This window comes from Lygodium microphyllum, chromosome 29, assembly GCF_053477565.2.
Source record: "Lygodium microphyllum isolate KBCC chromosome 29, Lygodium_microphyllum_v1.1.10, whole genome shotgun sequence".
NCBI classification, from domain to species: Eukaryota; Viridiplantae; Streptophyta; class Polypodiopsida; order Schizaeales; family Lygodiaceae; genus Lygodium; species Lygodium microphyllum.
In genome coordinates this window covers 86,401,217-86,418,541 of record NC_141163.1, presented here as the reverse complement: position 1 = coordinate 86,418,541, position 17,325 = coordinate 86,401,217, and the positions used below count along the sequence as shown (strand labels likewise).

The 17,325-nt window shown below is 37.1% G+C and overlaps 1 protein-coding gene across 1 annotated transcript in view; it reads right to left on the bottom strand.

Moving 5' to 3' along the window:
* Nucleotides 1-11,371: 11,371 nt before the first annotated feature.
* LOC148010872 (subtilisin-like protease SBT2.5) overlaps nt 11,372-17,325 on the bottom strand; it is a 40,256-nt gene continuing 34,302 nt past the window's right edge. The window contains exons 7-10 of the mRNA XM_087671920.1: nt 14,192-14,541; nt 13,840-14,110; nt 12,825-13,106; nt 11,372-12,613 (exon numbers count right to left, since the gene is read on the bottom strand). Coding sequence (XP_087528046.1) covers nt 12,195-12,613; nt 12,825-13,106; nt 13,840-14,110; nt 14,192-14,541 — 1,322 coding nt within the window. The 3' untranslated portion in view covers nt 11,372-12,194. The remainder of the gene's footprint in view (nt 12,614-12,824; nt 13,107-13,839; nt 14,111-14,191; nt 14,542-17,325) is intronic.

Here is a 17,325-nt window from a genome sequence, read left to right as displayed (position 1 = left end):
TGCTACTTTGGATATTTTGAAAATATCAAGATATCATCCAAGTATATAACTACAAAATCATCTAGATGCTCTCACAAGATATCATTCATCATATATTGAAGCATTGCAAGAGCATTGATGAGACCGAATGGCATAACAACACACTCAAAGTGACAATACCTTGTGTGGAAGGATATCTTCTATTCATCTCATTCTATGATCCGTACAAGATTGTAAACCCCTTGCATATCAATATGTGTGAAGATCTTGGCTTTTCCAAGGCATTCCAAGAGCTCAGGTATCAACGACAAAGGGTATCTTTTCATGATTGTTATCTTGTTGAGTCCTCGATAATCCACACACATTCAAAGTGACCCATCTTTCTTCTTCATGAACAAAATAGGGGTTCTAGCAGGAGACTTCGAGTGCCCAATGAACCCCTTGGCTAAGTTCTCATCAATGTTCTTTTGTAGTTCAGCTAGTTCATCAAGGGATAGCTTATAGATGGGTCCAAAAGGTGGTTGAGTCCCCCTCATGGAGTTCTATAGCACAATCATATGGTGTGTGCTTGGGCAAGAGATCTACATTCTTTTTTCAAAGACATCTTGGAATTCTTGGTACTAGCTTGGTATCTTGATTGACTCATCCTTACTAGATTCTTGAGCTAGTATATGACATATCATGTAGGTCGGTTCGTGCCTTTCTATGTGCATAAAGGCTTTGGCTCCTAGATATACCCACTTTCCTTGATTTTCACAATGTGTAATATTTTGCTTAACCCAATAAATTTTTGGGTTGTGTTTCTTTAGCCAAGGCATCCTAAGGATGATTGGATTCATGGGACTAGATATGACATTAAAGCATACACAAGATTTGTGACCACCAAGAGTCACCATGAGTGGTTGCGTTTCCTTGTTGGTAATATCTCCAAATGCTAGAGGCCTTCCATCCACAACTTCAACTGGTGCATGTTGGTATTTTGGAGTACTAGAATTTGGTATCTATTCACAAATCCATCATCAATTAAACATGCAAAGGCCTCAGAGTTGACCAAGGCTTTGAGGAAAAGGGTCTTTCTCGGCAGGATCATCTAGACTGTGACAAGAAAAGTTTCCATAGGTGTGGCTAGAATCAAGAGAACCTTTCTTATATCAAGGTCCGATTGTATAGTCTCATTCACAACCAGACATTCTCATTTTTCTATTCGAGGGTGGTTGTAGCAACTCTTGGAGTTTTTGCCCTTTTATTTGGGAAATTAAGAGCAACGTGTCTAGGATTTCCACAATATAGGCATAGATGACGTCTTTGCTTTTCTTGTGGGGTCAAGGCTGGAATTTGGTATTATCTATTTGCACCAATTTGGGCTTGGTTTCTTCTCTAATTGGGTCTTGGGAGACCTTAATTCTTCTCGCTTTTCTTACTTCCTCTCAAACAATCTATTATCACATTGGATGGCTTGCGGATATAATCATTGAGTGTTTTTGCCTCAAGCATAGTGAGTATGAGGTCCTTGATGTCATCTCAAAGACCCCATCTGAATTGGCTAATAAAATAATCATCATGCCAAGTGAGGTCACAAATTAATTGCCTAAATTATGAGGCATAAGCAAAGGTAGGGCAGTTACCTTGTCGTAGCTTTCAAAGTTTTGTTTCAGCTACTCGACCAATGTCTACATCTCCAAATGTGGAGGTGAGCTTGCAAAGAAATGCCTCATAGTTATGAAGTATTTGCATATTCTTTTCCAAGATCAGGGCAAACCATGATAAAGCTTGACCACAAAGCAAAGTCCTAATGAATTCCACCTTGGAAGCACCATCTGGATACCTATCTGGTTGCATGAGAATATAGAGCTTTACTTGTTGCAGGAATCCCTTGAACTTTGAATCGTCACCATTGAACTTCTCTAGCATGTTGATCTTGGGTTCTCTTGTTGGGGGTTGATAAACATGAGAAATCATCTAATCACTTCCTCTCTTGTTTTGGAAGTCTCAAACTCTGTCTTGCATCTCTTGAAGTGCAAGGCCAAGATGCATAGGGTATTCTATTTGAAGTTGCACTTGTCGTTCATTCAAGTCTTGAATTTGTTGGAGGTTTTGAATGGAGGCCACAATTCTTTCAAGGGTCGCCTCCATGGTGCTTAATAGGGCTAGAAAGTAGACTTGCCAAACTATCATGGGAGCGCTAGATTTTTCTAGAGAGACTAGACTAGATGCAAGATTTGTTACAAGAATTTTGATTACAAGATAGTCCAACGTAGGGGCACAAGGTACAATGATAAGTTAACAAGATACGAAAAAATCCCACAACCCAGGACAGTAGGTATAGACAATAAGACTCGATAGGATATGAAGGATCCCATAACCCAGGACCGTAGGTATGGATACAAGATATCAAAATTACAAGATCTCCCTCAATACGAATGAACAAGATACAAGACAATACTAGATAAGATCTCGTACTACGATATCACAAGGTGACAAGACAACATGAGTGTAATGGAAGACAAGACTAGACTAGACAATGTGACTAGACAAGTGCTAGAATTGGAACTCAAAGTTACTTACTTGGAGGTCTCAACTCCTTGAGCTCCCAAGACTGTCATTGGCAAGGCTAAGGAGCTCTATGGGGCCCCTCCTTTTATAGGCACTACAGGGTTGGCTAAAGATCTTCTAGAATATTCCATGATGTCATCATCGATGATGCAATCAATGACATGGCATATCTTCTAGAAGGTTCTATGATGACAAGGCAAGGGTAGGTTCGCATGGTTGGCTCAAGGATGTCATGTTAAGGGTGCATTCACATGGGGTGTGGATTCATATGGAATGAGTAAGAATTAATGAGTACACTTGATCATGGCATGTCCATGACCACTTGTTTTTTAGTGTGGAAACGCTGCTCCAAACTCCCTTCTTTCCTCCACTTTTGCCCCTTTTTCTAAGTCCCATAAGTTCTCGTCCCAATCTCTTACATAAGGTCACATGCCATTAAACTACTCAGTGATTTACATGACTTCCCTCTTAATCTTTTTGCTTCCAAGCTTCACACTTGTTAGTAGGCATGCAAAAAAGTCACTACAATAGTTTTTCATCTCATAAAACCCATCTTCCACTGAGCCACATACATACTACTAAAATCATAAAGGTAGCTCCTCTTACAGTTTGATAACATAGACATAAAGTCGCATGATAACATTGTAAACCACAATATTCTAGCTAACACTAATCCTATTAAGGCGCAAGAGAACAAATCCCTTCTCAAGTAAATAAAAACGCTTGGATTTTATGGGGAGGGTAAGGATGTAGAGATGGACACTACATTTTTTATTCAATCAATGGAGGATTATTTCAAGATGTTAGGACAAGCAACTCTAACTAGGACATAATAGCAAAGTTGAAACTAAGAGGGGAAACGCATCTCTCGTGGAAGAAGCGGTGGTGTAGAGACACTTGAATCTCAAAGGCTATTGCCACTTGCGAACTCATAAAGGAAGTTGTGTGTGGAAGGCATCTTCCACCTTACTATCATATATTGAAGTTGAATGAGTTCTTTGAACTTTGCTAGTTAGGGTTAAGTTTAAAAGCATACTATTCCCTTTTTCTAAATCTCAAAAAGTACACTGCACCCATGGATATCGCTCAACAGGTGGCTAAGTTTTACTGAGGTTTTAATCCTCTTACAAATACTCAATTGGAATCTATGTGTCCCACAAACCTTAAGGATGCTTTGATAAGAGCCACTAGTTGCATTGTGCTAAAGTGGACAACAAGATAATTAATGTGTTGTGTTTTTTGGTGGGAAGATTATTAGATTGGACAATTGGTGGAAATTATGACTTTTACATTTTACTAAGACAGTGCTACATGGAGTGCAAATAATGTCTTTAACATTTTGAAATGTATTATTTGTGCACTTGATGCGCATGACTTTCTTTATTTGATAAGTCCTAAAGTTGGACATGATTATTTATAATATGAGCCAAATATAATGTTAAGAATTCCAGACATTATTTGGATACTAGGAAAAGAGGAGGGTTCATGAAAAGGAGTAAAACATGTGGATATATCATCTTATTTTTGGACACAATATCAATTAGCTACTCATAAGAAAGCCATAGCAACTAGCATAGTCTAGTGGATGGTTGTCCGTTAGATAGGAATTGAACCCACTAATCCCTAGCCTTAGAGAAGCTTGATTAGATAATATCAACTTATAAGAATCATTACAAAAGATTCTTTGTAAAATGAGACATGGATATTCAAAATAGCATCTCCATGAGACTCAATTTTATGCTCAAAAGATAAACCTCTAGTAAGGTGGAAGTACAATAGATGTAATTGGAACATTGATCTCACTAACTAGATCACCTTTGACAGGTGCATCTTCTCTAGCCTATTCTTACGTCTTCAACATTCAATAATAAAAACATAATTTTTGTTGTTAAGTAGATAAATTTGCATGCTTGAAGTGATACACCTAGACTAATATTTGCTACATCCTATTGTAGATAGACTTGAGATTAAGCTTGGACAACTTGATCTTGTACGTAATGTTGTAATTGTCAATGTGTTGGGGAATCATTGTCCTTACTAGAAAAGTGTTAGATTCCAATGTTGATCAAAACTAAACGCATACCACTTATGTTCTATGTGATTTTAATTGTGAGGATGTTGGAAAAAGATCATCCTTATAAGGACTCCCAAAAAAGCAACAAAATGTAGAACTTTGGAAAATATTCTACTTAGGACTCCCAAACAAAATGTAGGAATTTGGAAAAGATTCTACTTAGAAGGACTCCCAAACAAGCAACAAAGTGTAACACTAATGTTGATATGTAATATACACACCTTAGCCTTCCCAATGTCAAAAACATTAAAACTTTCAATAATGGTGACCTTTCTTATCCACAAAAGAAAGATAAGAAGACAACTTCATCATCAACCACAACCTCCAACAAGGGAACAATACTCAAGGAACTAAAAGTACAATGGCTAGAAAAGAAACCAATCAACCAAGATATTTCTAATAAATGAAGATGAGCACTAAGTGAGTGCCTAAGAATGTAACAAATCCAATACAATTTTAAAGCTGATTAAGAAGCCACAATACATGCACCATTCAAAAGACTAAGAGCTTTTCACTAATGATATTGATGGAGAGTTGGCTTAACACTATAATGGGTCCGAAAAGCCCTATTGTGTACTCAAGGATATCATGTAGGAAATAGATGGATACAAATCCCAAGGCCATCCAAACTGACTTCTTACATACCTCAACCAATTTCGATTCTGACCCTAGCAAAAGTAAACAAACTAAATAGTAGAAAGCTAAGTCCAAATCCAAGCCAACGCCATGAGAGCCAACTAAGAAAACCACAAAGCTAAAAGCAAAGAAACTAGGTGCTGCAAAGCCCATGGTAGCAAAACAAGACACTAGAATTACCTTATACATAAGTGTCACAACCCTCATCCATTGTCAATCTATCAAAGAAATTAAAGGTGTGTAGAAACCCCACCACCATTGCCTCAAAAGTTCACCAAAAAAAAAGGCAATAGCCTTATATTACTACTAAATCCAAACTGCCCTAAAAGGAAAGCACCTCAATTACTAGAAATTCACCAAGAGTAGCTTTTGGGCCATATCAAAGACTTCCAAGCACCCAAAATCTAGGTTCATTTTCTTAAAATGGATTGTTTGGTTCAAGGTGAACAAATTATTGCATTGCATGGCAATGGTAGCACACGTAAAATTTAACTTAGAAACTTCTAGTTATAAAATCAAGGTTGCATTTCTAGGCACTTAAGAGGTAAAGGGATCATAAATTTGCATGGGATCCTATGTTGAAAAGCAAAACTTTCTTGTTGTACCTTTGTAATGTAGTGATTTTATTTTAGATATATCTTTGTATCATCAATCTAACCCACAAATGGATCATTATACACGCATAATAGAAATCATATAACCAATCTATCACTTTGAAAGGTGTTGAGGATAAAGAATTGTATCATTTGATTAGTCGCATCCAAGCTAAGTGTGGAAAAGAAAGGGCTCTAAAGCTTTTTTTTTGTTAATCAATCATATTCAAGCAAAATGATCTCATGTAACACTCGCACACAACACTATCTTAACAAATTCTCTAATTATTTTGTTAATAGCCTATCCCCTAGTTAACCCCATCTAATGTAAAAATCATATTATAGATTTGATTCCAAGTAGTCAACCACCTTGTAAACCCCTTATAGACACAATCTCCTTTAGCAAAAAGAAATACAAAGTCAACTTGAAGATTTAATGAACACTGCAAGCTCACTAGACCCAGTAGCTCACCTTTTAGAGCTCATGTCCTAAACTCAGTTAAAATAAGAATCAAACATATCGCATGTGTATTAAATATTGAGCTCTTAATAATATTATTATTAAGAAGCATTATCATATCCCTCGAGTTGATAATATCTTATATAAACTTCAAGGAGCTAGTTTTTTAAGCAAAATAGGCCTCAAAGTTAGCTATCAGTAAGTCCAACTAGCTACTCTTGACATTTGTAAGGTGGATTTCATAACACAATTTGGTATTTATGAGTTTTTAGTCATGCCCTTTGGTTTATCTAACACCCCAACTACTTTTAGCCGCATGATGAACCATATATTCTTGAAATATTGACATTGTGTAGTTGTTTTCTTTTAGGACATTCTTGTTTTTAGTAAAATTTGAGATAAGTATAAGGAACATTTATATTTAGTATGAACTTATTGAAACAAAACAAACTATATGTGAATCTAGAGAAAGTTACTTCTTTCAATCAAAAAATGAATATCTAGGTCATATAGTTTCAAGACAAGGAATTAAAGTTGATCCCAAAAAGGTCAAAGCAATTTTAAATTGGCCAAAACCTAAAATTGTGCATGCAATCTTATCTTTCTTAGGATGCTACTCTTTTATCATTCATAATTTATCTTTGATCGCTTCATCTTTGACAATGTTTCTTAAGAAACACATGGTTTTTTATTGGGGTGATTATTGTCATTTTTTTTTTATTTTCATTCATTAAAGCGCACACTAAACCATGCACCTATTCTACAATCGCATGATTTTTACTTGACTATTCATTTTAGTCATTATAGATGCAAGTGATTCACATTTTGGTTCTATCTCAATATAAGATTCACATCCAGTTGCCTTTTCAAGATGTAACTTAAACTCAATGAGCTTAATATGACAAAGAATTATTGGCTTGTAATTTATGCATTACATACATGGAAAGATTATATTATATGACCGAATTCATGATTATAAATTATCAACAAAATTTGAAAGATATCCAATGGGTTATTTTTGTTCAATCTTTTCATCCAACATCATCCTAGTCATGAGAATGTTATTGGTGATCCTTTAAGTCATCGTCCTTTTTTTGCATAATATTTTTGTTATTTTTTTCTACATCATTAGATCTTTTCAAGGAAACTTATTTGAATTATCCTAATTTTCATGATCCACTTCACATGTTTTATAACAATTGGGTCCCTATTGATAGTTTCACCTACGCTAATTGTTCTTTTTCCTTTGAAAAATATATTTGTGTAACTAGTCCTCTTTATCTCTTGGTATTTAAAAAGTTTATACTCCTCCTTATATGGGCCATTGAGGTATTATTTATACACTTTGTTGCGTTTAGTATTATTTTTATTAACCTCGTATGTATGTCACTAAAATTGAAGGTATTTCATGTCCTAGTATTTGGGACACACATTTATTTGCTTCAATTTGCATATAATAGTACATCTCAACACTACCAAACTGATATTATTTATGATAGAGATATTCCTACACTTGCATTTCAATTATTTCATCATTTTCTAGCCATTGGTGTTTAACTTCTAGATCATTCTATTATCTTTGAAGAAGTAAAAGAATTGATTGTTAAAACCAAGAAATCTTGCACAACTTAAGCCAATAAGAGAAGAAAAGCTATTGAATCTATAGACAATGATCTAATATGGTTTCACATTGAGAAATGTTGACTGAAGTGTGTTAGAAGACCCCTAATGTCAAGCTTTTACCTAGATTTCATGGATTGAAACATTGATTATTTAAACTTGACATTCATTCATATTGGAACATTCATAATGCCTTCTACATTAGTCTTCTTGACCTTTTAAAGAGACTTTGCATGTTTATCCAGTTTATGAACCACCTCCTTTTCTAGAAGAAGATACTAAGATTTTAAAACATGAGGCTATCTCACAAATGCTAATTTAGTGACTACCTGTACAAGTAATACGTATTCTAGATAAATCTAAGAATCATCCAATTGAGAAAACTAACTGGATGATTCTTAAATTTTAGTATTGACAAATATTGATTTTTAATTTATATCTACACTAATGCTATTTGTTTTTAGACATAGTTGATTTGTAGAGATAGAGGACGAATATGTATGCACTGTTAAGCTTGGTATCCATCTTATTTTGGATTGTACTATATTTATTCACTTTTTGACGGCATTGAAATTATTTATTGAAGTCATATCAATGGATTTATTTATATATGGTTGTCGACTATTATTGATAAGGTGCCTAGCATTGCCCTATTATTGTTAAATGCCTAGCCTTAGATTTCAATTATTCATTTGATATATAAATATTTTTTTAACCTTAGCTCAATTAAAAATAAAACTTGCATAATGCATGTTATTATTTTTATAAAGGTCTATTTTGGAAAAATATATATTCTAATTCAACAAAATATGTGCATTGAGAAGAGCCATCTTAATACATATGGGAACATTGCACCCAATCTTGTATTGTGCACTCTTCTCTCTTGCTTTCTCAATTTTCTTATGGATTCATTTCAATTTTTGTGTTGATTAAGTTTAAGCTATGGTGAGAGCTAATGGCAAGATTCTATGTGATATTTCATATAACAAATAATTAGATACTGGTGTTATGACAACTTATGCAAAGTGAATAATAGTGTAATGCATAAGGTTTTGTCAACCTGGTTTGGGAGGGTGGGGCGGAGAGAGATTGTGCAACACTGATTGGAGAGAGAGAGAGAGAGAGAGAGAGAGAGAGAGAGAGAGAGAGAGAGAGAGAGAGAGAGAGAGAGAGAGAGAGAGAGAGTGTGTGTGTGTGTGTGTGTGTGTGTGTGTGTGTGTGTGTGTGTGTTGGTGCAATGCCAAATAGGTATGTAAAGAGAGATGTTGGAGCCCTCCCTATCCACAAGTAAAAGTCAATAGCTTTAAGAAAATCCTTTTTCTAGTCTATTTGCATCTTCATGTATGATCAATAGATCATTATGCAAAAAAGATCTAAATAGGGACCCTTTGTCGCTTCAATCACAATTATGAATCAAAAAAAGAGAAATCAAAATATAGTTTTTCCATTGAAAGATCAATGAAACTTATTCGAATTGCATCACCACACTTTAAAGTTTTGCATCATTAAACCGTAATATTAGAAACAGCTTTTCACTTGGAATTTGGCTCCTCTTGAGGTAAAAATGTGTATCTTCCAATCTCCTAACCAACTATTTCTTAGCCTTTGAGAGAGAGCACTCCCAGGTCTTAAGAACATCCAAAATATAGGGCTATCCAACTCATCTATCAAGATAGCTTCTTAGTATCCAAAAAATGCATATTAAGCTACATGGAATTGGGGCTTTTGCTTTTCAAGCACTCCAAGGGTCATACAACACCACCAATATGTAAGGCCAACTCAACCACATCCCTTGGGAACTAAGAATGTACTAGTAGGTTGAGAGCCAAGAATGAACTCACCATCATACTCCCTTTTGTGTTGTTTCTTGATGCTAGTAATCTCAATGATACTTTCCCTTGCATGAAACTCAAAATTAAACTTCCATTTTTTGGCACACTACATGTATACACGGTCCCATTCGAAGATCTATAATAACCCAAAATTGTGGCCTCAAAATAGGATGCTACTTATAGTCTTTCTAAGCTAATCTAACCACTCATGTGATATGCAAGTTATGCAATGCAATATTTGACCAAGCATAAAGACTTCAAAGTGACTTCCTTAGAGCGTAATGGTTCTTTATGGGCTCCCTTCTCTAATGTTCTAGATCATAATCCCTAATGATAAATATGGCCCCTACCATGATGAGTTCTCGTAACTTTTGCTATTGTTGGCCTACCTTGCTACTCTATTTTTTATATTCAAACTTTCGACCTTGTAGATCTTTGTTCGGTGTATACCATTTACTTAGCTATAGAGTTTGTAAACACATGAAATGCAAGCTATCAAAAAAAATCACTACATCAAGGAATACAACACCATGCTTTTTAAACACCTAGAGAAACAACAAAACTCAAAACAATATGCTAGCTAATTTCTCTATCTACCAAAAAGATAATCAAGCAACGTACGTCGCACACCCCTTTCCCAATTTGCTTTTCGCTTCACATGAGTCCTACACTATTTGGAAAAAAGGACCATGAAGCCTCCTAAAATAGGAACCGTATGGAAAGAGTACAAATTTGATATCTTGCTTCCTTATTTCTTCGTTTATCAATGTCCCACCAAGTCAAACATCTCCAACAAGTTAAGGCAAATCATAATTTTCCAACATAGAGTTCTTATTACTCTCTCTCCAATGTCACAAGACCAAATTGCAATTGTATCTTCGTATACAATCCAACAACTCATCAAAGAAATAAGCAAGCAACTAAGGTGAATTTGAATGAAGATGAATTGTACATTAATTTGTAAGCTTTGGAAAGCAATTGCATTAAGGACTTGTCTTTCCATTGACACATCACAACATGAGCCACTTAACTAAATAAAAAATGCTACCAAAATCAAAAGGGTTGTCCCAAAAGTAATTGTCAAAAAGATAAATACTTGTTTAAAAATGTGAGACCCCATTATGACCAAGGGCAACATTGTGGGACCAATTGCATATAAAGGGATGGATGGGATACAAGGACTTAATAAAGAGCATTTGCAATCCATATCCATGAATATGACATTGATATGCACTACATATAGAACACCTAGTGGTACTCAATATCACCCTTTTTCCATCTTTGAGTTACCACTTCATGCGCAATTCTTGAGTGAGGCCAATAATTATGCTTCTCTCAAACACGCTCACCAAAAACCTAAATGCATGATTACATGCGCCACTTGTTGGGTATTTGAAATGCAAAGTTCACAACCTTGGATATCTAGAGAGAGAAAGCTTGCAAGCAATAATTGCACTCATATGATGTGTTCAATAATTGAGTTTTGTGTGCCTATTTGCACATTTGTGCACATGCATATAATATGATGCTCATTATCTTCTAGAGACCCATATTGAAGTACCTGATCCCAATAAGATATAAGTGAACTATCCCATGAGCTACAAATTGCATCAAAATATAAAATGGATCAATGGGGATCAAAAATACAAATATTGAGGTTGTAGAATATAAAGTAAAGCAATGGACTGGACAGTTGAGCCGTAAATAATATATAAAGCAAGTTGGATGATTGTACTATGGAGAATTTCTCAAAAGAGCTATTTTCAATCACAATTCTTTGTTTTCTATGTAGACTTTGTGGGGTTGACACAAACAAAACAAAGTTGATGAAGCGAGAGAGACGGGATTGTGCCACCAGTAACACCCCCACACTGTGTTCAGAAGAAAACTTATTACGTCCCATCACCACTAGGGCCTTTGGGGGAGGGCAAAAAGCATAACCAGCTTAGGCTAATCGTGCTGCTCAATTTTTTAAAGATCTTCCCATGAAATTGCACATGATGAACATTTTGCATCCTATAATCATTCTATCACTTTGATTCTTTCTAAAACTGCTCTTTCATTTTTCAGAGCCCAATTAGCTTTTCAGAGCTCCCAACTCTACTCAACGTGCTTCATATCAACTAAAGTGGCTTCACCCCATGAAACACCTTGAGTAATACTCTTGTTTGCCTTCGACATTAATATACAACCCCTTTAAAGGCTTCCAAGGTAATTACAAGTAACCCCAGCCAGCTGCTCAAAACTGCAGCTTCTTGTGAAGTTAAAGCTAACAAACCATACCATATGACAGTATATCAGACCCCCATAAGCTTCCTACGCACTCATAATTGCTGCATCTGAAGTTTAAAGGTACAAAACCATACAATTTGACACAAAATCAGACCCGCATAAGCTTCATACCCACTCATAGATGCTGCAGATACAGTCCCTGACCCATAAGCTTGCTATGCACTTATAAATGCTGCAGATACAGCCACAGGCATTCTGACAAGATGTCCCTTGCTTCCTGTCCAAACCAGTGATCCAAATGTAAATGCTTGATTTGTCCCAACTGCCCTTAGGGTAACAGTGAATCTCCTGGTTTCTCCTTTGCCCACAGTGAATGTTTTGGGCTCTACATAGACATCTACTCCTGCTGGCTGGTGCACTTGAACCGTATACCTCTCTTTTCGCCTAAACACACTGGTGACTTGCCGTGTTACCTTGCGTGAACCAATTAAATTTCCTACAGTGATAGAAGGTAAATTAAGGTCCGAACTGCGCTCTCCGACCTGTTTATGACAGACAGCACCTGTGGCTTCTTCAACTGAATTTGCATCTGCACCAGGTACTGTACAAAGGAAGTTCACATAATCTTGAAATCCTGCAAGAATGCCAAATGTTTTGCTCAATTTTTAGTGCAATCTACTTAGTTCTAACAATATGCTATTGTTCAAAGATACCTGCTTTCTTTTTTGAAGTTTTTATGATTGTGTAGACACCTCAAATTCTATGAATTGTATATATAGACAACATTAATATATTTGCATGGTTGGAATGTTTAGGTGATGTTGCACAGGTGCTGAAGCCCTTACCAACATCAAACACAAGCCCTGGGTCAAGTGCTGAAGTTGCATTAACAAAACCACTACCACAATCAAATGGCGATGCCAATCCAACAGGAAGAGATATATTCAGGGAAGGCTGATGAGCAACAAGAAAACGGTGTTTATTGTCCATCAGAGATGCTGTAGTTAGCAATGCAGAACGAATAGCTGCATTGCTCCATTTGGGATGTTTCTGCCTCAAAATAGCTGCTATTCCAGCTATGTGAGGGGCAGCCATGCTTGTCCCAGACACCATTGCAAAATGTTCACCTGATTAAACATAAATCATATGTTAAACCTAAGCTGACATTTTTTCTTAAGCCACTAAATAGCCGAAAAACAAAGTATCCAAACCTTATTGATACTGAAGCAATACCCTTCTAACATTCATCAATGATCTGTTTCTCATGATATATTTCTCAGCCTCAGGTCCTAAGAGCACTTTAATACTTGCATATCCAAAAATATTGCACTGCCTATTGAACTATCTTTATGCAGAAAGTTGCAATAATGGATAGTAGAGACATTACAGGCATATGCATTTAGTCAAGTTTGCAGTGTTACGAGTGTTTATGAACCAAAACTCGTGGGTCAGACTCCTAAAACTACCATGTCTCCACTCAAAAAATATATTTCTAGTTTCTCTAAGGATAATCCTAAATCACGTGTGAGAAACACTACCTAGGACTATCTTTACGCATGAATTTGCAATGATGGATATTAGTGATCCAATACGCACATGCATATAGTCAAGTTTATAGTGTTATGAGAGGTCATAATCCAAAACTAGTGGTTGTTCTCCTATAATAACTTCCCTTGACTCCCAAAAAAGATATGCTAGTCTCCTTATAATTCTCTCAAAAGGTGTTTTGCATTGTACAGTAACGAGAATCCTCTTCTGAAAGCAGAAGTCCCTAGATCCTGTTATCTTACAATTGACACATAAAATTTCCAACTACGTAGCCAAGTCACTGCAAAGCCTTAAAATCAAGGATACATCTACCTTTGTAGCCATTGGTATCAATACCAGCAGGCGTCCATGCACCCCAGATTTGACTCCCTGGTGCAAGTATGTCTGGTTTTAACACATCTGACTGCATGGAAGTCGCGGTATTTGCATAAACTGGGCCTCTTGAAGAATAGTATGCAACTTCAGGAGCCTCTGACATGAATTCTGGAACTCGCGAATCCTTTATCCATGCAGAGGCTCCAAAACTTATAACTTTTTTGGACAAATCTCTCTCTGTTTTTGCATTGTAGTAAGCTAAAATTATCTACAAAATAGACCATAAATTCAGAATCACAAGCTGTTTCATACAAATGAACATCACCATAACTTGCAAGTAGCAACGCACCAGTGAAGAATCTATGTCAGTAATAAATGTAGCTGGTAAGGAATATGGACTGGGATCCAAAACCACTGGTTTCTCTTGAGTGAAATCCGAATCAGGTGTAATAATAAGCAGACCCACAGCACTTAAGTTCTTGGCCGTGTTGAGTGCATCTTGAATTTGTGTGCCAACCCCACCTGTGAATAGCTGCATAAAGTTGCATATAAGGATTTTCCCTTCGACCAGTGTTCTATTAAAGGGATGAGCATCCGGGCAGTACGAATAGTATTCTGGATCAAATGTGGTTATGCTTTGATCAACATATGCATCCTTTGAATAAATCAATGGGTATATCTTCCCTTCTGGTGTCCCACCTACAAAGTCATAAAACATATGAGGGGGGTTTAGAATGGATCAACACACATGCTGATTCTTCAAAATTGTACTACATAACATATTCATTGACTTGTTCACTGCATACATGACCCAGGAACTTAACCATGAATTTGAGAAGCTGTGGAAGGCTTTTGCTTGCCATGCAAGTGCCTCCAGTATTCACAGCACAGAAGTTCTTTGTGAAAAAACCACACATTTTGGTTGTGCTGTGTTGCCAATCAAAGGATCAAGAAGCAGATGAAATCTCATGCATGCCATAATAACAGACTTTCAGAATTCTCAGCTAAACAACCATAGGCCAAGTAAATAGTGTTGCTACTTATTTTCCAATTGTTGACATGTCCACTTAGTTTCTTATTTTGATGATACCTGCCACCTAATACAATAACCTAGATAAATCAAACCTGACTGTAGAATTCCCAACCAAAGCAATCTATGCCAAGCACGATGATTCAAGGGTAGGAATTTTGCTTTGGTGAAGTTCCTGCGCAATCATGCTACTAACTCAACAAAGAAAGAGCACTTAAATTATCCTTGGAAAGTTTCCGAAGGCATTGAACCAAAAAATGTGATGCATTTACAGACATGAAAATGTCCTTCAGAAGCTTGTCCATGTAAACATTAGATGAGTAGCGATAGCATACAACAGCACACTTGGAGATCACCTTGAGATACTGATTTGAAGTTTGTCTACCAAAGATGTTGTACAGCAAATGAATTACAGTTGTAAGGCAACCAAATTAGATCAGTAAGTATTTTCCAAGGGATTTAAAAAACTCTATTAATAACACTTGGGAGAAAATTTCCCTGAGATACAATACATAGTATAAAGAAGGCCTTGTAAAGAGCAAATGAGTACATCATAGGTGAGAGGAGGTGTCGGAATCCCATGTCCACATGAAAACAACTTTCCTCATCGGCTCAAAACTACCCTGAGCCTCTCCCATCTCCTGCAGAGAGTATGGACAAGCTCTATTCAAATACTTGAGGAGGTTTCTGCAATGGAAACATCTTGAAGATCGATGGCATGGTTACACCTTGCAGTGTTCAGAGGAACCAAGCAGTAATACTAGCAGCAAGTTCCCAACGATCGCATTGTCCCCAAGTCAACTAAGCCTAGTAAAATCCTACTCAAAACGCTAGCCAATGATGAAAAAGAGCAGCTCCCTTGAAAATCCTCATATCCCCATGCTGGGCCTCTCTCTATAAACCAAGCTATTGCCTCCCAACTAAGGGCCTCCTCTAATGGCCAAGTGTCTCCAACCATCAATCAAGCAAGTAGCCAGGTCCAAGTCAATGCACAATCTCCTCTCAGAGTGTGCCACAACTTTGATTCTCAATCTAGATCAGCCCATGAACTCTACCTATTCCAACACCTCTTTTCTCCACAATGAAAATGAAGATTCTCTCTTTGTTAGTCATACAGCAGAATGTGCCCCCTTGGAGAAGAGGCTTATCTAGGTCTATGAGGTGGTTGTATCTGTCCTCCACTTTAGAGGAACTCCCTCTAACACTATCTCTACCATAACTCTAACACCTTTGAGACTTTATAGTCCTTGCCTCTAGATATCTTATGGTAGTTCTTGAAAAGCAAACTAGTCTCCCATTGAGAACGTGATCTATGTGGAGAATCTCCCCCAAGAAAGATGAGTCCTCTATCCAAGAGTGTGGCCAAACTCTTTAGTCTCAAGTGGGCCACTGAGCAACTGACAAGCACCCTTTGTTTGATGCCTTGGCTTCTCCATGGTGACTCATTGGGCTCCCATGTGGTAAGATAACCATTGCTTATGTAGTCTTGGTAGGTCCTTGGGCAGCCAACATGCACCCTTGGCCCGATGCCCAAGCTACTTTGAGGTGGGACACCTTGGGATGATTATGGAATGAGCTATGCTTTGCAATCACTTCTTGGTTCCAATTTTGGGCCTAAGAAGGGGTGTTGAGCTCAAATTTTCTCTATCTCTTTATTACAGCCCCAAAACACGATTATTACCAAAAGTTTCATTAAATGACTGCTTTTCTACAGAGTGTCTATGTCTCACATACCAAACCCTAATTTGAGAGGATCCATTCATCTATATATAGATAGGCTGCCCATCACTCAGGATTATCTAGGTTGCAAATTGTTGGTGCCATGTTCTCTACTATCCACACCCTTTCTTTGCAGATATCTCAGTTCGAGTTGCTGTCCATCAGCCAAGCACCTGCTACCAGCCCACTAGCATCAGTATTCAACTCTCCAAGCTTATGTTTACAGCTCTTGGTGCTACTCCCCAGCCATTAGGCAACAGTTTTCAGCCTTCATCTACTACCTACTAGTGACCTATTTCTGCATTTGCTGCAGCCAGATATCCACAGCCTGTGTTTGCACTTCAGCAGATGTCACCAGCTTGCCCCAAGCTCTCCTACAGCTGCATTTTCTGTTTGCAGCAGCCGCCTCCATCATTTTGTCAGTCTTCAGCCTGCTGCCCACTATTCCGAGTTGCTCCAATCATGTTCAGCCCAATCTAGACACTCAAAATCTGTGTTTGCTGCTGCTAGTCACATCTAAAGGCTATCTGCTGCATTTCAAGATCCGTACAGTATGATGCACTCTCCAGCTCAAACCTTTTGCCTCAATCCTTTAGAGAGAAGAGTTAAGAGGTTTCGTATACATAGTGTGTTTATCGCATTGAGCATTGTATTTATTCGTTCATCATTCATTCATCTTCCATGTTCATTGTATCGAAGTTACCCTAACTCTACTGAGTTCTATTAGTTCGTGG